This window comes from Lepidochelys kempii, chromosome 14 (genome assembly GCF_965140285.1).
Source record: "Lepidochelys kempii isolate rLepKem1 chromosome 14, rLepKem1.hap1, whole genome shotgun sequence".
NCBI classification, from domain to species: domain Eukaryota; kingdom Metazoa; phylum Chordata; order Testudines; family Cheloniidae; genus Lepidochelys; species Lepidochelys kempii.
Window position 1 is genome coordinate 19821439 of NC_136393.1, and position 22665 is coordinate 19844103.

The 22665-nt window shown below is 44.5% G+C and overlaps 1 protein-coding gene across 7 annotated transcripts in view; it reads left to right on the forward strand.

Moving 5' to 3' along the window:
• TBCD (tubulin folding cofactor D) overlaps positions 1 to 22665 on the forward strand; it is a 252394-nt gene that overhangs the window by 183427 nt on the left and 46302 nt on the right. For all 7 annotated transcript variants that reach the window (XM_078848698.1, XM_073311984.2, XM_073311991.2 and 4 more), the window contains exons 31-32: positions 14434 to 14517; positions 20317 to 20475. In XM_078848698.1, the coding sequence (XP_078704824.1) occupies positions 14434 to 14517; positions 20317 to 20475 (243 nt within the window). The remainder of the gene's footprint in view (positions 1 to 14433; positions 14518 to 20316; positions 20476 to 22665) is intronic.

A 22665-nucleotide genomic window follows, 5' to 3' on the forward strand; every position in this document is an offset into this window, starting at 1 on the left:
TCTGTCATGGAGGTTGTGGAAGTCACAGATTCTGTGACTTTCCGTGACCACCATAACATCTAAAGCTGCAGCGGCTAGTGCAGCTGACCCCAGGGCCAGCCACGCTGTCTGCTGCTGGGGCAGTCCCTGGGGTCAATCGCTTGAGTGGGCCCCAGGGCCATCTGCATTGGCCACTGCTGTGGTGGCCCTGGAGCCAGTCACTCGGGCGCAGGGGCCAGCCGCACTGGCCGCTGCTGGGGCGGGCCCAAGTTGTGGCTGCAGGGACTGTCAGAGCAGTGGCCGCAGGGGTGGCCAGAGGCACTTTAGCTCACGCCGCCAGAGCAGGGGCCAGCTGTTGGCCCCAGGGCCCCTTAGAACAAGGGCGTAACGGGGGCCCTGCAGCGGCACCCCAGGAGCAGCTAAGCTTAGTCAGGAGTATTTATAGTACAAGTCATGGACAGGTCAGGGGTTGTGAAATTTTGTTTGTCTGTGACCTGTCCCTGACTTTTACTAAAAATACGTGTGACTAAATCTTAGCCTTTCTTATGGGAAGGGGTAAATGATACTTTCCTATTCACTTTTTACATATCATTCATGATTTTGTTGATCCCTATCATATTGTCTCTTAGTCACCTCTTTTTCAAGCTGAGTAGTCCCAGTCTTTTTCATCTCTCTATATGGAAGCTGTTCTATATCCCAGTCATTTTTGTTGCTCTTCTCTGTACCTTTTCCCACTCATATCTTTTTTTGATGGGGTGACCAGAATTGCATGCAGTATTCAAAGTGTGGGCATACCATGGATTTATATAGTGGCAATATATTGTCTGTCTTCTATCTATCCATTTCCTAATCATTCCTAACGTTAGGTTCAGCTATACTCCTCTCTTGGACCAGATCCTGTGCACTACATAGGACTAAATCAAGAATTGTCTCTCCTCTTGTGGGTTCCAGGACTAGGTGCTCCAAGAAGCAGTCATTTATGGTATCTAGACATTTTATCACTGCATCCCTTCCTGAGGTTACATTTTCCCAGTCACCCCTATTATTACTGTTTTTTCTGTTTTTGTAGCCTCTCTAATCTCCCTGAGCATTTCACAATCATGTCACCGTCTTGGTCAGGTGATTGATAGTATATTCCTGCTGCTACACTCTTATTATTCACACATGGAATTTCTGTCCATAGAGATTCTGTGGTAGAATTTGATTCATTTAAGATTTTTACTATGCTTTCTTTCACATACAGAGCCATTTCCCCACCAACAACTTGAGCTAAAATAACACAAAAAGCTTCAATTCAACCTATTCCTTTTTTTTTAACGTGAGCCAGCTATAAAACAGGACATTATAATTCTGAAATGCTTTTTCTTTTGCATTTTTGCATTTTATATACCTTCTGAAAAACAATAAAGTACTTCAAAGGTTGTTCGAAAGCCCTACTTCTGACTGAGTGGGTGAGTGGCTCCCCCAAGACTGATCCTTGGATTTCTGCAACAAGACTGATGATTGAATTCTTGAAGACTAAGACATCTGTGATGTAGTTGGTTTCTGCTGACCTTTAGCCCAGCAATGCCAGCCAATTTCTGAACTCAGTATTCATGTTGTTCAGTATTGTGTAAACCTTTGCTAGCTGCAATTTTAAAAGAGGGGAGAAGAAAACTTTTGTTGCTTTTCTGCTATAAAAGTTTATTTCCTTTCTGTTTAAGTAACAATGTTTTTATTAATAGGTTTCTTTGTGGTGGTAGTAAAGTTTTATGCATGTCTGAAATAGTATAATACATTTATGGAAGAGTTTCCTGGCTTATTTTGTGCTGGAGGTATTTTTTAACACAGTTAATGCTGTATGCAGCAAGTTGTATTTTCACTGTGGGTCTTTCTAATACATTTTGGCTTATATGGATTCTTTATTATACACTCAAATTATGCATACCTAAATCAGGATTGTAATGTAATTGTCTGCTGGAGTTCAGTTATACATGTCACTTCTTAAGCCATCTCTCCAGCTATTGCATCAAGGCACCATTACTGTCTACCTAAATGTAACTAAAATAACAGAATTCTGTAGACAGGTAAGTGCTAAGCACTATCCTCAGCGGTCTGACAAGCTGTCTACAGAGTTATGTTTCTTTGTTGTTATTCAGATTTGAAATGTAGTGTCATTCTGGTCCTGAGCTTTTTTGGGGATCACCTTCCATTATCCCCACCTTTAAAAGGTCTTGGGTAAGGCTAACCTGCACTTCTAGCCAGGGAGCTGGGTGAGCTAGAGTAGATTGTTATGAAATATTATAAGTTGCTCACTCCTATTATGGACTGTTCACGGTGCCTCCACAGTATTCAGTTCCAGGAAGGGTATTTCTCTCTATGTTGGCAATTTTCAGTTTATTCAGTTATGGATACATTCCATATACACAGAGTTAACTCACCCTAAATCTCCCTGTTAATTTAGTGGGTGTGGATGGCAAGACTCTGTATAGTCTGTGTCGAGATGCACCCAAATAAAGCGTCAAGAGATGATTATAGGGCCTGAGTGGCTCCAGGGAGAATGTTGTGACCATTAAACCTGAACCCCACCCAGGTAACGAGAGTTCCAATCCAATTGGCCCTGTGCAGAAATCTGAAATAAAAAAGGAGGTATGTTGCTCCAATCTGCTGTTTCGTTGAGTGGGTATGTTTCTAGTGGTGTTCTGCAGGGATATATTCCTGGCCCTATGCTAGCTAACAATTTTATCAATGACCGGGAAGAGAACACAAAATAATCACTGACAGAGTTTACAGATGACACAAAGCTTTGGGGAGTGGTAAGTAATTAAGAGGCCATGTCACTGATACTGACCTGAATCATGTGGTAAGCTAGATACAAGCAAACAAATATGTATTTTAATACAGCTTTATGTAAATGTGTACATCTAGGAACACAGAATGTAGGCCATATTTACAAAATAGGGGACTCTGACCCTGGAAGCAGTGACTCTGAAAAAGATTTAGCGGTCATGGTGTATAATCCGCTAACATGAGTTCCCAGAGCAGTGCCATGGCCAAAAGGGCTAATGTGATCCTGAGATGCATAAACAAGGGCATCTCAAGTAGGTGTAGAAATACTTTTGTATTTGGCACTGGTGTGATTGCTGTTGGAATAGTATGTCCAGGTGTGGTGTCCACAGTTCAAGGAGGACATTGATTATATTGGAGAGGGCTCAGAGAAGAGCTACAAGAATGATTAATTGATTAGTGCCTTATAGTGCTAGGCAATATTGATAATTAGATGTAAAAGTTAAGTGTTAATACTTCATTGAGATGGTTGGGGCACTTCACATTTTCCTTTAAGTTACTGTTTTAGACAGTTTACATTATCACATAAATATCACTATATTAGTTACAATTAGTTCCCTTTGGAAAAGTTTTCTCATCAACCATGAGGGCTAGACACTTACATTTTTCAAATAGAAGCCTAGATTCTGGAGAACATTGCTTCAGTCAAGGTAGATTCTACAGCAAATTCTACAGCTGCAAAAACATGGAGTATACAGAATGCTGGTAAAAATGCATGGTTAAGAATGCATGTTCAGCATGCTTTCAAAAATATGCCAAAATTATGTAAATGTATATTGGCAATGATTAGGAATGAGGTGAAAGTAGTTTGAACATTTCAAACTGTCTTTTTTTCTCATCCATACTTCGCAACCTACAGTACGACATTATCTAAATAAACATTAGTCTGTCTCACATACTTTGTCAAGCAGCCAAGAATCTGTTGTGATTTAATAAAAATCAAATTCATCCTTAAGGGCCTTAAACGTTTTAGCTTGAACACAAAGGCAGATGCCTTAAGCTAAATATGTAATTGCCATCATGAATGCTAAAACAGCCTATAACCAACCACATAATCTAATTTTCCTCTGAAAATAATCTAGATATGGAGAATTACAATCACATTTTATTTGTAAGATTATATATTATTATTATAGTGCTTTTCATCCCAGCAGATCACTATACAGTTTAAAACAAGAACAAACCCACTCTCTTTTCCTCCTTCCCCTGCCATATACAAGTAGTGTACAGGGATCATCCAATTTATCACTGAGATCTAGCCATCTCTGGGATGAACCTGTAGCAATTATTTAATAGTGTCCAATAACACTACACCTCTGTTTAGGACAAGAAGTGAAAAATAAGTCATCTAGCCTAAACTACAAGTGGAATTTTAGACAGAATATTTCCTTGAGAGCCATGATAATATGGAATCAGTACTCTTCATTGTTAATTGACAGATCTAATTCTATAAGATGCTCTGTCACAATGCTTAGTAATGCCTTGGAAAAGCATACAGGGATAAAAGAATCTGCAACAATCCCCCTTGTTGAAGTTCAGTTTTGTTTCCTTGTGTTTGTCAATACATGCTCTGAGGTGAGAGTGCCCAGCTCTCCTATATTCACCTTCAAAACTGTTGTAAAAGCTTACCATTGCAGGCACAGTATGTGCTCCTTATGATGATGGAAAGGAGAAGGAAAATAACTTGTGACCATCAAAAAAAAAAAAAAAGTTAAAGGGCAAGTGGACGGTTGTAAGGCTGTCCTATATATGGTAAGGTTTGTAAATATTTTAGTTGTGATATTTCTGTGTCACAGTTAGAGACCTATGCTGGCCTACCGATAACCTGCATTTGATAGTTTTTCCTTGTGGCTGGTGGTCACTTTACTATAGTGACCATCCCTAGAGCTTTTTAGTAATAACAGGTCTACACACTCCCATCCACCTTCCTAGCAAAGGTGGTGATGCATATTTGAATCTTTGGAGCAGAAAAGGAACTAACATACAGTAGAACCTCAGAATTATGAACACCTCGAGCATGGAGGTTGTTCGTAACTCTGAACAAAATGTTCTGGTTCTTTCAAAAGTTTACAACTGAACATTGAGTTAATACAGCTTTGAAACGTCTCTATGCAGAAGAAAAATGCTGCTTTCCCATTATTTTTTTTAGTAGTTTATGTTTAGCACAGTACTCCACTGTATTTGCCTTTTTTGGGGGGGGGTCTCTGCTGCTGCCTGATTGCGTACTTCTGGTTCCAAATGACTTGTGTGGTTGACTGGTCAGTTCTGCTGCATGCTGGTGGTTATTACACTTTTTCACAGAGGTGAAATGTAGCACCTCCTGAGAGTATGGCATGATGCCTTTAGAACTCTCTCCGCTTCCTGCTACTTATGTGATGGGAGCGTGATCCCAGAAACATGCATTTGCTAATGTTTCTTTTCTGAAGGTTTAAGAGTAAATACTTTTCTCATACACAGTCCTCCCTTCTTCAGCATCTACCATTCAGCTGTTGATATGCTAGCCTTATGGCAAAAGTATTTGACATGCCTCCTAATGTGCTGAAATTTTCAGAAGCCATTTTAAGTACATTCAATAGTAAATGCAGCTGCACAGACATTTTAATAGGAGTTTGACCAAACATTGCAATTTTAATTCAATGCCATAAGTTTAGGACATGGGTTCTCTCACCCAGAATGGAACACCTCTTCATAGCGATTGTCTTGTGAACCAGTTTGTTTCTCATTCACAATCACATAACATCTGTGTGGCAACTACATTAATTGCTTATGTGGAAAAATTAATATTAGGGAATTATTTGATGATGATTTGTGCTGCATTAAGTAGGATACAGCAACTGGAAACAAACAAGAATCCTCCTTCCTACACCTCCTGAAGACTCACCATTGCTGTGATGTTACAAAGCCCTGACTGGTAATCATACTTAGGTTGGTGGTAATCTGGACCGGTCCCTTTTCCCTCCTACTTCCTCACTGTTAGGGCTTGTCTACATGGGGCAATTACTGGAATGGCTATTGCAGAATAAACTATTCCAGAATAGCTCTTTGTGTGTGCAGCCTCTTATTCCAGGATAAGAGTGTCCGTGTGGAATAGCGTATTCTGCAGTAGCTGTTCTGGTCAATTAACCCATGTAGACTCGCCCTGATTAACTTTCCCATTCCTCCCTCTACTTTTGTCATTAATTAAAAATAAAATCTTCAGTAGAGCCTCGGATTTTCAAAGGATCCTAAGGGATGTAGCTGTCATTGAAATTCAAGTGAGATTTGGGTGCTAACCTCCCATAAAGCTCCTTTGACAATGCCAGCCAAAATCAACAATAACATGTAACTAAAGAAAGCAGTTCTCACTGGAGACTGTTAAAAGCTGTATACTTTTGAAAAACTGGCCCCTAAAGTGTGAGTATTTCTAGTTTAGTTTCTTTCAAACAAATAGATTTAGGTGGAAGAACTGTAGAAAAAAAAATCTCAATTTCTGCGTGAAAGAGACCTTTTCTTTAGTGTGTGTTTTTTTTCTTTGAAGGTTTTGTGGGAAAGTTAATCAACTTTACTTTTCATATGAGAACTTAACATTCCTTATGACAGATTGTTTGCTGGGACTTGTCCAATCTGTCTACAGATGTTAAAAAAAGAATATCTAATAGTAAGTTACTGTATGAACAAGAGAAAATACTCCGTGATGAAAGATTGCCAAGCTGTTATATTGAGTTTCATCATTTGTTTTCTAAGTAGTATAACTTTCTTACTAACACTTTATAAGTGGATCACCCATTTTTAGTCTTCATACACAATCACCTTGTATTGCCCTTGGAAATTCTACAGAAGCACAAGGGTATGTTTTCTTCACAATATATAGGTGCAATTCTCATAAAGTTTGAGGAATTATGATGAGTTTGTATTGAAAAGGGAAGATGCTGCCAGGAGGGTTGATGTGGCAAATTTGATGGGGCAGGTGGTCCTTGAGTGCTTTTAAAATTTATACCAGCTGAGGATCTACCCCTGTATTTCCCATATGCTAGAAAGAAGTTAACTTTCAGTACCTGTGAGTTTATAAGATGATATGACTTTTAGGGATGGGGACATTTTGTTCTTTAAAATGGTTACTTTATTTACCTTGTAGCCTTTATATTGAAATGATCATATTTAATCATTATGAAGGCAGAAAACTTTTGCACCATATTCAATATACTTAAGATATAGAAAAGATAAATATTACAAGTACCTCATAGTGTTACGTACATAATTTTCTGGTATTTATAGTTAAGCCACAAAACTACAGAACTCTGCTTATATGCAGGTTTCAGAGTAACAGCCGTGTTAGTCTGTATTCGCAAAAAGAAAAGGAGTACTTGTGGCACCTTAGCGACTAACCAAATTATTTGAGCGAAAGCTGTAGCTCACGAAAGCTTATGCTCAAATAAATTAGTTAGTCTCTAAGGTGCACAAGTACTCCTTTTCTTTTTGCTTATATGCAGTTAACATGTTTTGAATTACAGAATTTTTTTCTGGTTGAGAAGATAAAACTTAGAACTTTACACAAATATGACACTTCTGAGAATCCTTTAAATACAAATGATAGTCCTTTGTTTTGAAATGAGAATGTGCATGAAAGGGGATGTCAACACTACGGAATAAGGTCGAATTTATAGAAGGCGGTTTTTTAGAAATCGGTTTTATATATTCGAGTGTGTGTGTCCCCACAGAAAATGCTCTAAGTGCATGAAGTGCATTAACTCAGCGGAGTGCTTCCACAGTACCGAGGCTAGAGTCGACTTCCGGAGCATTGCACTGTGGATAGCTATCCCACAGTTCCCGCAGTCTCCGCTGCCCATTGGAATTCTGGGTTGAGATCCCAATGCCTGATGGGACTAAAACATTGTCGCGGGTGGTTCTGGGTACATATCGTCAGGCCCCCGTTCCCTCCCTCCCTCCATGAAAGCAAGGGCAGACAATTGTTTCGCGCCTTTTTTCCTGAGTTACCTGTGCAGACGCCATACCACGGCAAGCATGGAGCCCGCTCAGGTAACCGTCACCCTATGTCTCCTGGGTGCTGGCAGATGCGGTACGGCTTTGCTACACAGTAGCAGCAACCCATTGCCTTCTGGCAGCAGACAGTGCAGTACGACTGGTAGCCGTCCTCGTTTTGTCCGAGGTGCTCCTGTCCACGTCGGCTGGGAGCACCTGGGCAGACATGGGCGCAGGGACTAAATTTGGAGTGACTTGACCAGGTCATTCTCTTTAGTTCTGCAGTCAGTCCTATTGAACTGTCTTATGGTGAGCGGGCAGGCGATACGGACTGCTAGCAGTCGTACTGTACCATCTTCTGCCAGGCAGGCAAGAGATGAGGATGGCTAGCAGTCGTACTGTACCATCTTCTGCCGAGCAGCCATGAGATGTGGATGGCATGCAGTCCTTCTGCACCGTCTGCTGCCAGCCAAAGATGTAAAAGATAGATGGAGTGGGTCAAAACAAGAAATAGACCAGATTTGTTTTGTACTCATTTGCCTCCTCCCCTGTCTAGGGGACTCATTCCTCTGGGTCACACTGCAGTCACTCGCAGAGAAGGTGCAGCGAGGTAAATCTAGCCATGTATCAATCAGAGGCCAGGCTAACCTCCTTGTTCCAATAAGAACGATAACTTAGGTGCACCATTTCTTATTGGAACCCTCCGTGAAGTCCTGCCTGAAATACTCCTTGATGTAAAGACACCCCCTTTGTTGATTTTAGCTCCCTGAAGCCAACCCTGTAAGCCGTGTCGTCAGTCGCCCCTCCCTCCGTCAGAGCAACGGCAGACAATCGTTCCGCGCCTTTTTTCTGTGCGGACGCCATACCAAGGCAAGCATGGAGGCCACTCAGCTCACTTTTTCAATTAGGAGCACATTAAACACCACACGCATTATCCAGCAGTATCTGCAGCACCAGAACCGGGCAAAGCGATATCGGGTGAGGAGGCGACATCAGCGCGGTCACGTGAGTGATCAGGACATGGACACAGATTTCTCTGAAAGCATGGGCCCTGACAATGCATGCATCATGGTGCTAATGGGGCAGGTTCATGCTGTGGAACGCCGATTCTGGGCTCGGGAAACATAGTGTTGCATAGTGTTGCAGGTCTGGGACGATTCCCAGTGGCTGCGAAACTTTCGCATGTGTAAGGGCACTTTCATGGAACTTTGTGACTTGCTTTCCCCTGCCCTGAGGCGCATGAATACCAAGATGAGAGCAGCCCTCACAGTTGAGAAGCGAGTGGCGATAGCCCTGTGGAAGCTTGCAACGCCAGACAGCTACCGGTCAGTTGGGAATCAATTTGGAGTGGGCAAATCTACTGTTGGGGCTGCTGTGATGCAAGTAGCCCACGCAATCAAAGATCTGCTGATATCAAGGGTAGTGACCCTGGGAAATGTGCAGGTCATAGTGGATGGCTTTGCTGCAATGGGATTCCCTAACTGTGGTGGGGCTATAGACGGAACCCATATCCCTATCTTGGCACCGGAGCACCAAGCCGCCGAGTACATAAACCGCAAGGGGTACTTTTCGATAGTGCTGCAAGCTCTGGTGGATCACAAGGGACGTTTCACCAACATCAACGTGGGATGGCCGGGAAAGGTGCATGATGCTCGCATCTTCAGGAACTCTGGTCTGTTTCAAAAGCTGCAGGAAGGGACTTTATTCCCAGACCAGAAAATAACTGTTGGGGATGTTGAAATGCCTATATGTATCCTTGGGGACCCAGCCTACCCCTTAATGCCATGGCTCATGAAGCCGTACACAGGCAGCCTGGACAGTAGTCAGGAGCTGTTCAACTACAGGCTGAGCAAGTGCAGAATGGTGGTAGAATGTGCATTTGGACGTTTAAAGGCGCGCTGGCGCAGTTTACTGACTCGCTTAGACCTCAGTGAAACCAATATTCCCACTGTTATTACTGCTTGCTGTGTGCTCCACAATATCTGTGAGAATAAGGGGGAGACGTTTATGGCGGGGTGGGAGGTTGAAGCAAATCGCCTGGCCACTGGTTACGCGCAGCCAGACACCAGGGCGGTTAGAAGAGCACAGGAGGGCGAGGTACGCATCAGAGAAGCTTTGAAAACCAGTTTCATGACTGGCCAGGCTACGGTGTGAAAGTTCTGTTTGTTTCTCCTTGATGAAACCCCCCGCCCCTTGGTTCACTCTACTTCCCTGTAAGCTAACCACCCTCCCCTCCTCCCTTTAATCACCGCTTGCAGAGGCAATAAAGTCATTGCTGCTTCACAGTCATGCATTCGTTATTCATTCATCACACAAATAGGGGGATGACTACCAAGGTATCCCAGGAGGGGTGGTGGAGGAGGGAAGGAAAATGCCACACAGCACTTTAAGCACAGCACTTTAAAAGTTTACAACTTTAAAATTTATTGAATGACAGCCTTCTTTTTTTTGGGCAATCCTCTGTTGTGGAGTGGCTGGTTGGCTGGAGGCCCCCCCACCGCGTTCTTGGGCGTCTGGGTGTGGAGGCTATGGAACTTGGGGAGGAGGGCGGTTGGTTACACAGGGGCTGTAGTGGCAGTCTGTGCTCCAGCTGCCTTTGCTGCAGCTCAACCATACACTGGAGCATACTGGTTTGGTCCTGCAGCAGCCTCAGCACTGAATCCTGCCTCCTCTCATCATGCTACCGCCACATTTGAGCTTCAGCCCTCTCTTCAGCCCGCCACTTACTCTCTTCAGCCCGCCACCTCTCCTCCCGGTCATTTTGTGCTTTCCTGCACTCTGACATTATTTGCCTCTAGGCATTCGTCTGTGCTCTGTCAGTGTGGGAGGACAGCATGAGCTCGGAGAACATTTCATCGCGAGTGCATTTTTTTTTTCATTCTAAGCTTCACTAGCCTCTGGGAAGGAGAAGATCCTGTGATCATTGAAACACATGCAGCTGGTGGAGAAAAGAAAAGGGACAGCAGTATTTAAAAAGACACATTTTATAAAACAGTGGCTACACTCTTTCAGGGTAAACCTTGCTGTTAACATTACATACATAGCACATGTGCTTTCGTTACAAGGTCGCATTTTGCCTCCTCCCACCGCGTGACTACCACCTCAACCTTCCCCCCTCCCCGTGGCTAACAGCGGGGAACATTTCTGTTTTGCCACAGGCAAACAGCCCAGCAGGAATGGGCTCCTCTGAGTGTCCCCTGAAGAAAAGCACTCTATTTCAACCAGGTGACCATGAATTATATCTCACTCTCCTGAGAATAACACAGAGAGATAAAGAACGGATGTTGTTTGAATGCCAGCAAACATACACTGCAATGCTTTGTTCTACAATGATTCCCGAGTACGTGTTACTGGCCTGGAGTGGTAAAGTGTCCTACCATGAAGGATGCAATAAGACTGCCCTCCCCAGAAACCTTTTGCAAAGGCTTTAGGACTACATCTAGGAGAACCGCAAATGCCAGGGCAAAGTAATCCTTTCACATGCTTGCTTTTAAACCATGTATAGTATTTTAAAAGGTACACTCACCAGAGGTCCCTTCTCCACCTGCTGGGTCCAGGAGGCAGCCTTGGGTGGGTTCGGGGGGTACTGGCTCCAGGTCTAGGGTGAGAAACAGTTCCTGGCTGTCGGGAAAACCGGTTTCTCCGCTTGCTTGCTGTGAGCTATCTACAACCTCCTCCTCCTCATCATCTTCTTCGTCCCCAAAACCTGCTTCCGTATTGCCTCCATCTCCATTGAAGGAGTCAAACAAGACGGCTGGGGTAGTGGTGGCTGAACCCCCTAAAATGGCATGCAGCTCATCATAGAAGCGGCATGTTTGGGGCTCTGACCTAGAGTGGCTTTTCGCCTCTCTGGTTTTCTGGTAGGCTTGCCTCAGCTCCTTCAGTTTCACGCGGCACTGCTTCGGGTCCCTGTTATGGCCTCTGTCCTTCATGCCCTGGGAGATTTTCACAAAGGTTTTGGCATTTCGAAAACTGGAACGGAGTTCTGATAGCACGGATTCCTCTCCCCAAACAGCGATCAGATCCCGTACCTCCCGTTCGGTCCATGCTGGAGCTCTTTTGCGATTCTGGAACTCCATCATGGTCACCTGTGCTGATGAGCTCTGCATGGTCACCTGCAGCTTGCCACGCTGGCCAAACAGGAAATGAGATTCAAAAGTTCGCGGTTCTTTTCCTGTCTACCTGGCCAGTGCATCTGAGTTGAGAGTGCTGTCCAGAGTGGTCATAATGGAGCACTCTGGGATAGCTCCCGGAGGCCAATACCATCAAATTGTGTCCACAGTACCCCAAATTCGAGCCGGCAACGTCGATTTAAGCGCTAATCCACTTGTCAGGGGTGGAGTAAGGAAATCGATTTTAAGAGCCCTTTAAGTCGAAATATAGGGCTTCATTGTGTGGACGGGTGCAGGTTTACATCAATTTAACGCTGCTAAATTCGACCTAAAGTCCTAGTGTAGACCAGGGCTAATTTCCATGAAGGTTACACTGAGTATTAGGGATGTATAATACACAGTAAATGATAGTGCAGACAATATACTATATTTTAGTACTGATACACAAACTCCAGCTAAATCTTTAAATTCTTGCATGATAAATAGAATCACAGAGGCTCACTTCCCTTTGCCTATTAGCCAGGACTTCAATAAAACATACACGGTTAAGACAACCACCACAGAAAGATGATAAAAGGAAATGATGTTTCAAAAATCACTTTACATTTCCTTGAACTTTTTTTAAAAGAAAGATTCTAAACAATTAATAGTCAAGTTTAAAGCACTTTCCTCCCTTCCTTCTGAAGGTGGGAAAGGTTTTATATATAAATATTCCACAATACCTAGGCACTGTGTGTATGTCAAATACTTACCAAATAGTTTAAGACAATTAAGTGCTACTCATAGAAGTGACATAAACATATATGAAGCTTACTGATATCAAACTAAACATTATAAATGGCCACAGTCTTTGACATTGGGTGCCTAAAGCTAGGTATTTAAATCCATATTTTGGCAGAAGTCAATGGGAGAGCTCATCCTTTTGAATTGAGGGGTACTCAGCCATTTTGAATATCATACTATTTTTTAGGTGCCTACTTTCAGCAGCCAAGCTTGAACTTTTTGCCAACATATCTGTTTGATTAGATCGGGGTCGGCAACCTTTCAGAAGTGGTGTGCCGAGTCTTCATTTATTCAGTCTAATTTAAGGTTTTGCATGCCAGTAATACATTTTAATGCTTTTTAGAAGGTCTCTCTCTCTATAAGTCTATATATTATATAACTAAACTATTGCCATATGTAAAGTAAACAAGGTTTTCAAAATGTTTAAGAAGCTTCATTTAAAATTAAATTAAAATGCTGATCTTATGCTGCCGTCCCACTCATCCTGCTGCTAGCCCGGGGTTCCGTTCACGTAGGCCGGCAGCAGGCTGAGCGGGGCCTGCAGCCGAGACCACGGCTGGCAAGGGGCTGGCAACCACAACCACAGACTAGCAGTGGGCTGAGCGGGGCCGGCGGCTAGTCTGGGGTTCTGTCCGTCGGCCCCGCTCAGCCAGGGTCTCGGCCGCCGGCCCCTCTCAGCCCGCTTCTGGTCTGGGATCCCAGCCCTGCCCACATAGAGTAGGTATCTACCTTCTCCCTGGTTCTAGCCCATTCTCGTCCTCTCTCTGCACTGAGCTGAGGGTGGGAATGCACTGAGCACAGGGCTGGGAGTGAAGGTGCAGGCTGGGGGTTGGGGTGTACGGTCTGTCCAGGAGCTAGAATGAGGGAGGGAGCTCAGGGTTGGGGCAGGAGGTTTGGGTGTGGAGTGCTTACCTGGGCAGCTCCCATTTGGTGTGAGGGGTGCAGATGGGAATGTGGTGGTGGGGGTGCAGGAGCTCTCGTTTGGTACTCAGGATGGGGTGTGGGGGGGCCTGGGGGTGTGCAAGGAGGGTGCAGGAGTCAGGGCAGAGGGCTAGGGGCATGTGAGGGGAGTGCAGGAGTCAGGGCATGGGGTGTGGGGGGGTGCTGGAGTCAGGGCTGGGGTCGGGGGGGTGCAGGGGTCAGGGCAGGAGGCTGGGGTGTGTGTGAGGGGGGTGCAGGGGTCAGGGCAGAGGGCTGGGGGTGTGGGCTAGGGTCATGGGGGGTGCTCCCAGTCCCCTGCCCAGAGTGACTCACGGCAGGGGGCTGGAGGGGATATGCATTGATTCCACCCCCCTTCCCCACGGCCCCGTCCCCACCTCTTCTCCGCCTCCTTCCCGGAGCAGTGAGCGCGCTACAACTCCGCTTTTCCCCCTCCTTTCAAGGGCCATCAGCTGATCGGCGGCAGGGAGGGAGAGGAGGAGGGGCAGGCACCCAGCATGCTGGGGGAAGAGGATGGGGAGGGGGACCTTGTCTGCCCTGCAGCAGCTGCCAGGACCAAGCTTCTTCACCCTGCCCCCGTGGGGGCGGGGGGCAGAGAAGAGCGGGCCGGGGCTGGCAGGATTTTTAATGGCATGCTGCTGCCTGCTGGGGTCCCAGCCTGGGTTCGGCAGCGGGCTGAGCGGGGCCTGCAGCTGGGACCCGGCAGGCAGCAGTGTGCCATTAAAAATCAGCTCACGTGCTGTCTTTGGCACGCATGCCATAGGTTGCCGACCCCTGGATTAGATGAATTATATCTGTGCATTTATTTTAAAATTGTTGTATTTCATTTCCACAGGGTACGAGAAGCTGCTATGACAAGTTTAATGGAGGTGACACTTTTTTTGGTACAGAATGAACCAGAGTTGCTGGATGCTAACATGTAAGTAGCTTGTGCTTTTTGCATACTGTTCTGTGATTTCATGTTTGGTAATTTCCAGTCCCTGTTAAAGAGTATGTGACCATACGTATAATATTGCCTGCATACTGTATGTAATACCTCTTACCAAGTATTTACAAAGCTTTTCATAAAAATCACAGCTAGGGTGACCAGGTATCCAGTTTTTGACCGAAACACCCGGTCCAAAAGGGACCCTGGTGGCTCCGGTCAGCACTGCTGACCAGGCTGTTAAAAGTCGATCGGCGGTGCTGTGGAGCTACGGCAGGCTAGTCCCTTCCTGTCCTGGCTCTGTGTTGCACCTCGAAAGTGGCCAGCAGCTCCAGCTCCTAGGCAGGGGGGCAACGGAGTTCCGTGCGCTGACCAAGCACCAGCTCTGCACTCCCATTGGCCAGGAACCGCAGCTAATGGGAGCTGTGGGGGCAGTGCCTGCAGGCAAGAACAGTGCATGGAGCCTCCTGGCCCCCCTGCTTAGGAGCCGGACCAACTGCTGGCCGCTTCTGGGGCGCACTGCAGTCCGCGGTGCCAGGACAGACAGGAAGTCTGCCTTAGCCCCCCCTACTGTGCCACTGACTGGGAGCTGCCGGAGGTAAGCCTGCACCCCGAGCCCCAACTCCCTGCCCCAGCCCTGAGCCGCCCCCAAACCCAGAGCCCTATCCTGCACCCCAAACCTCTCATCGTCAGCCCACATTCCCAGATGGAGTCCTCACCTCCCCTGCACCCCAACTCCCTGCCTCAACCCGCAGCCTCTCCCACACCCTAAATCCCTCATCCCCAGCCCACCCCAGAGCCCGCATCCCCAGCTGGAGCCCTCACCCCCTCTCGCACTCCAACCACCTGCCCCAGCCCGGAGTCCCCTCCCGCACCTGAATCCCTCATTTCTGGCCTCACCCAGGAGCTCTCACCCCTTCCTGCACCTAACTCCCTGCCCCAGCCCAGTGAAAGTGAGTGAGGGTGCTGGAGAGCAAGCCATCGAGGGAGGGGAAATGTAGTGAGCAGGGTGCATGGCCTCGGGAATACTGGTCCCCAAATATTTCTTTGCAGAACCTTTCTGTTCCTATCCCTAGCTCTCTTTTCCTCAGAGAGACTCTTACCCTTTTATATTTCTGGTTTGATGGCAATAAAACTCACCTGGTCTGACACTGGGATGAGTCAGAAGAACAGATTTGCATATTTATGTAGGGTCTTGGAACTAACTTGGTAGAAAGTTGTTAGAAGAGTATTGCATCTCTAATCAGGGTCCTAGAACTTGACAGAGAGCATAGCTGACTTCGTATTGGCCTAATTCTTCTTTTTTAATATAATGAAAAAGGAAACACAAGCCAGAAACACAATTTCTCCATATTTTGATTTATTTTGTGTTGTATTCTTAATAACCCACAGAATCCAGACATTAGAGCTGATGTAGGTTCACCTGCAGCAGAACCTACATAAGAACTTTAGAAATCAATATGGATCTACAGAATAGAGTGGATAAACCAGTCAGCTAACTATGTGCATGTCATAAATATAAAGGGAAGGGTAACAATCTTTCTGCATACAGTGCTATAAAATCCCTGCTGGCCAAAGGCAAAGTCCTTTTACCTATAAAGGGTTAAGAAGTTAAGATAACCTCGCTGGCACCTGACCAAAATGACCAATGAGGAGACAAGATACTTTAAAATCTGGAGTAGGGGGAAACAAAGGGTCTGTCTGTCTGTGTGATGCTTTTGCTGGGAACAGAAAAGGAATGGAGTCTTAGAACTTAGTAAGTAATCTAGCTAGATATGCGTTAGATTTCTGTTTTGTTTAAATGGCTGGTAAATAAGTTGTGCTGAATGGGATGTGTATTCCTGTTTTTGTGTCTTTTTGTAACTTAAGGTTTTGCCTAGAGGGATTCTCTATATTTTGAATCTAATTACCCTGTAAAGTATTCACCATCCTGATTACAGAGGTGATTCTTTTATCTTTTCTTTAATTAAAATTCTTCTGTTAAGAACCTGGTTGCTTTTTCATTGTTCTTAAGATTCAAGGGTTTGGGTCTGTGTTCACCTATACAAATTGGTGAGGATTTTTTATGAAGCCTTCCCCAGGAAAGGGGGTGTAGGGCTTGGGGGGATATTATGGGGGGGGGGGAAACGTTTTCAAGTGGGCTCTTTCCCTGTTCTTTGTGTAACACTTTGGTGGTGGCAGCATAAGGTCCAAGGACAAATGGTAAAAGTTTGTACCTTGGGGAAGTTTTAACCTAAGCTGGTAAAAATAAGCTTAGGGGGTCTTTCATGCAGGTCCCCTCATCTGTACCCTAGAGTTCAGAGTGGGGAAGGAACCTTGACAGTGCACCTTTTCCTTTTATTATGATTATTAGTTATTTATTGAGAGACCTGTACAGAAAATTCTTGGTGCTGTAGTAAGTGAACTCTTTGAAACGGTACTTATCTTATGCCTCAACTGATTCTATGCAATAGTTCGTTGTCCCAGAAGTTAAATTTTAGATGATACTTAAAATAGTAAGCCTGATGGCTTGACAGAAGATGAAAAATCTTGTTATATTTGCTAAAATAGGTGCGTTAGCCTGGGTGTCTTGATTAAACTATAATGCAAGTAATTCTAGTTATATTTACTACTACTATTTGCAGTGGTGTTATAACCATATTGATCCTAGGATATGGGAAAGACAAGGTGGGTGAGGGTAATATCTTCAGTTGGACCAACTTCTTTTGGTGGAAGAGACAAGGTTTGAAGCTTCACAGAGCTCTTCTTCAGGTCTGGAAAAGGTAACCAGAGTGTCACAGCTATATACAGGGTGGGACAGATTGTTAAACATAAGGGGCTAACACATGTGGCAGGAGACCACTTAAAATGAAGTGAGCAATTAATACCTCTGCAGTCAGTGTCTCTTTTTGAGGTCATGATTTGCAGTGTTTAACGGAGTGATTCATTTATGTTCCGAGGCTCGTCTTTTTAAGGGATTGTCCAGATTTGCTTTGAGCATGAAAACTGAGAGGGCAGATATGTAGTGATGGCTTTATGAAAAGTGTTCACTAATGGGTGATGAGGTGTTTTTGTCTTTTATCATTTTTCTGTGTGAGTTCGTTTGAGAGTGGAATGATTGTCTGATTTCACCCACATAGTAGTTGTTGGGGCATTTGATGCCCTGGATGAGTTGTGCCACATGTTGTGATAGGCATTAGTAGGACCCATGGATCTTGAAAGGTCTTGTGGGGGATATTGATTAGGGTAGCAGTGGAGAAATGTCCACACATTTTGCATCTGTTGTTCTGGTAGGGTCTGGTGCTGCTTTGAGTGGTGTGTCCTGGTCTGTGGGGAGCTTGCTTCTGATTATGAGCATCGTGAGGTTGGGGGGTTGTTTGAAAGCTAACAGAGGTGGTTCATGAAAGATTTCTTTCAGGATGTGGTCCATATCAAGTATGGGCTTTAATTTTTTGTTGATACCCCATATGGGTTCCAGTGTGGGATGGTAGGGGACAACTAGGGTTGTGCAGTTGGTTGGGTTTTTTCCCAAGTTGTATTGAAACAGGTTCTCTCGGGGCATTTGGGTGATCTATTCCATGATGAAATCTACTTCTCTGGTGGAGTGTCCTTTTATGATGAAAGTGGTTTTAAGAGTGTTAAGCTGTTTATCCCAGGCTTTTTCCTGGGAGCATATTCTGTGACATCTGAGTGCCTGGCTGTAGATAACCGATTTCTTGGTGTGTCAGGGGTTGTTACTGGATCTGTGGAGGTAAGTGTAGCGATCCATGGGTTTCTTGTATGTAGTTGTCTGTAGGGTTCCACTGTTGAAGCTCATAGTGGCAGCCAGGAAGTCAGTGGTGGTGTGTGACTGTTCTAGAGAGAATTTGATGGATGGGTCAGTGGTGGTTGAAGTTGTGGTGGAAATCTGAGGGAGTTTAGGTCACCTGTCCAGAAAATGGAAATATCTTCACTGTATCTCAGGCATATAGTTGGTTTTGTGTGTATTTTTCAAGAAATTCTTCCTCAAGGTGGTCCATGAAGAGGTTGGCATATTGGAGAGCCACCCTAGTGTACCCATGGCTGTTCCCATAGTTTGGACAAAGTTTGTTATTTAAATGTAAAATTGTTGTAGGTGGGGATGAAATGGAAGTATGTGGTGATGTGTTTGGGATGGATATATAAGTGTTGTCTATTGCCTTGTAAATATTTGAGGCAATGCTGTCATGGTGAGGGATGCTGGTATATAGGGAGGTGACATCCATGGTGGCAAGGATGGTGTTCTGCAGGAGATGGTTAATGTTGTGGAATTTCTGGAGATAGTAAGTTGTGTCGTGGAGGAAACTGGCCCTTTGTGTGCTGAGCGGTTTGAGGATGGTTTCTGAGAGTCCTAATATTACTTCAGAAAGAGAGCCATGGACAGACATAATGGGTTTGCCTGGGTTCTCTTGTTTGTGTATCTTGGGAAGCATGTAGAAGGTCCCTGGGTTGGGTTTTTGGGGGATGAGGTTGTAGAGTTTCTCTTGAAGTTTTGGGAAGGATTTGTTATTCCTGGTTGAATTGTGGTATGAGGTGGAGTTCTTTATAGTACGTGGTGTCTGACAGTTGTCAGTTGACCTCACTGATGTCATAATTGAAGACTACAATGGGTTCCCCCCTTTTGTGTGCTGTTTGATCATTATCTGATGTCTGGATTTCAGGAACTGTATTGCTGTCCCATCCACAGTGGAGAGATTGTGGTGGATGTGATGTTCTGTTAAGGATTTCACAGTCGATTTTCCCCCCTAAGCAATTGATATAATGATCAGCTGTGTAGTTTTGTCCAGTAGGGGTGTCCAATGAGATTATTCATTCTTTCTTATGATTGTTGGGGGGCATTAATTGTAGTAGCTGTGGGTGGTGGTATCTTTGTTGTGGAAGAATTCTTCTAATTCTCCACATTCGTTATGATATCGGGTTCTGTGGCTCATTACAGCAATTTGTAACCCACTAACCCTCCTTTGTCCTATGACTGCAGTGGTGTCAATTGCCCACTTTATTTGAAGTGGTCTCCTGCAACATGTTTTAACCCCTTGTGCTTAACTATCTGACCCATCTTGTATGTAGCTGTAACACACTGGTTACTATTTCCAGATCTGAAGAAGAGCTCTGTAAAGCTTGAAAGCTTGTCTCTTCCACCAAACGAAGCCGACCCAATAAAGGATATTACCCTCACCTGTCTTGTTTCTCTCATTTGCTACTATTGTAATTTGTGCCATGCCCAAAGGTATGGTGGAGCCTCATAGAAGGGAGAGTTCTCTTTCCTGAAGGACTTACAATCTAGATACATGAGTTAGGGGAAGAAAAACAGGTTGGGTTGGACAGACACATAAAAAAGGTGAAGTAATGACTCAATTAAACAGTTACAACAGAGTTTTTGCTACATTCCAAACTTAATGGTGGCTGAATTTCACTGGTGATCCATATACAACACCCAGTCCATAAAAAGCATCTTGGTATCTTTCTGGATGGAAGGTGCTACGTGAGTGCAAGGTATAGTTAATATTACTATCATCTAGTTGTTTGGATCTGGAGGTGTTTTACAAATTAACTTGTGGCTGTTCTTAAAGATTCTTTACCACAGTAGGTAATGTCATGCATTATCTAAATGTTCACTATAAAAAGTCAAATAGAATAAAACAGCAATCCCATTCCACAGTTCAATATTTTAGATAGTGCAATGGGTGCAAGAAATTATTTTTAACCATTTCAAGAAATTTCTGTTTAAAGTATGTACATTTATTTATTTATTGTGATGTGATGGATTGAATTAGTTTTTTGTCTCTTAATTTGTAGCTGTAAACAGCTTATGTGCTGTGTGGCCCAGCAATCGGCTGAAAAAATAGATAGATTTCGTGCTCATGCAGGATCTGTGTTCCTCACTCTTCTGTACTTTGACAACCCTCCGATTTCGTACATACCCCACCGGGAAGAATTGGAGAGGATATTTCCAAGGTAATCTAGATCTTTATCACCTTCTAATTTATTAAGGAGGGCTTGCGGGTTGGAACCTGTCTGTGAAAATCCTTCCTGGTCTACGTCAGTGTAATGAATAAATTAGTGTGTAAAAATGCCCAAGCAAACTAGGATTTCTTTCTATGGGCAATTCCATTGAAGGAGGTGCTCTATGCCAATGGAAATTTAAAATGTAGATAGCAAAACTTACTTAATTTAGCTACTGTATGCAAATGCACAATGAGATTTTATAGAGTATTTAAGGAGGAGTTGGAAATTGCGGTATGTGGCTGAATATATGGTAAGGATTGAAAGAATGTATAAAAATTATGAAATATAGACAAAATAAAATAAAATGGGCATTTAACTCAAAAAGTGTTAGTTTTGTCATATGATTTAATTTGATGCACCCTTAATGATATTGCAGTGATTGAAGTTCTTCTTTTAATGCTGGTCCCAGTGGGCATTCACTGTGGATGTGCATGAAGCCAGAAGATGTTTTTCTGTAGTAATGTCTATTGGTCTGTGTCTGCACCCTCTGCCTTCCTTATGCTGTGTAGCGAGGGCATCAGGGGAGACGGACTCTCCAGTTCCTTTCTACTGCTCATGGTTTGACACCGAACCCTCCAATGTCCCAGGCTTCTGCTAGCTTTTCTACCTGAATTTCATGTATGTAATTTTTTTTCTTAGTTAGCTGTTGGTGTTAGGTAGTTTTCTTTATTGGTGGGGGGAGGGGGATTCCACCCTTCTGTTACCCTCAGTACCAAATGAGACTTCACACCCAGGTACAGGTGTGTCTAGAGCTCACGGAGAACATGTGCCAGCACTGACCATACCAAGAGCAGTGAACACTCCAAAACCATCTACACAAGGGGCAGGACCATTCCTTGCACCATCTAAGGACAGAAGGAACTGTTCAGCTTCTGTAGCAGCAGTACTGAATTGCAAGAAGACTGCCGGACCCAAGCCTGCAACGGCAGATCCACCTACATTACAAGCCCCTCTCACCCTCCGCCTGTTAAGTCTTGATATTCCCTGCTTGAGGACTTGGCAATCTACATGGATCCAGAATTGTTGAGCCTTTCAGATCCAGTTTTGTCCAGGGATACCTGTACAGTGATGTCACGTCACTCACCAGCCCCAAGTTGTGGAGTAGAGGTGCTGACATTGGTATGCCACTTGCCAGTTCCTTCCTCTAATCCGAGTGTTATGAGTAGTACCACTGGCTCCATCAGTAGACTCAGATGATTCTTATTCCTCCGATGATCACAATCGGCAATACCAGGAGCTCCCCTGACAGGGCTTTCAGAGCCTTCCAGGTCCCATCTCATCCCCGTGGAGCACATTAGTCTAGGGACCAATGGTACTCCATGGGTCTGTCTGTCATACCTATACAATCCTACCCACTGGCCATACGGAATCTCTGGGACCCTTACAGTAGGCCCCTTGATGATGAGAACCCTGGACAATAAAATGGATAGAGGTCCCCTACCAGGGAGGAGCCTAGCGAATCTCCTCATGCAGAGTACCTCAAGGAATCATAGACTTTGTCAGAAGGGACCATTATGATCATCTAGTCTGACCTCATGCACAACGCAGGCCACAGAATCTCACCCACCCACTCCTGTAACAAACCCCTGACCTATGTCTGAGCTATTGAAGTCCTCAAATCGTGGTTTAAAGACTTCAAGGTGCAGAGAATCCTCCAGCAAGTGACCCGTGCCCACGCTGCAGAGGAAGGTGAAAAACCCCCAGGGCCTCTGCCAGTCTGCTCTGGGGGGAAATTCCTTCCCAACTCCAAATATGGTGATCAGCTAAACCCTGAGCATGTAGGCAAGACTCACCAGCCAGACATCCAGGAAAGAATTCTCTGTAATAACTCAGATCCCACCCTGTCTAGCGTCCCATCACAGGCCATTGGGCATATTTACTGCTAATAGTCAAAGATCAATGAATTGCCAAAATTAGGCTATCCCATCATACCATCCCCTCCATAAACATATCAAGCTTAGTCTTGAAGCCAGATATGTCTTTTTGCCTCCACTGCTTCCCTGGGAAGGCTATTCCAGAACTTCACTCCTCTGATGGTTAGAAACCTTTGTCTAATTTCAAGTCTAAACTTCCTGATGGCCAGTTTATATCCATTTGTTCTTGTGTCCCCATTGGTACTGAGCTTAAGTAATTCCTCTC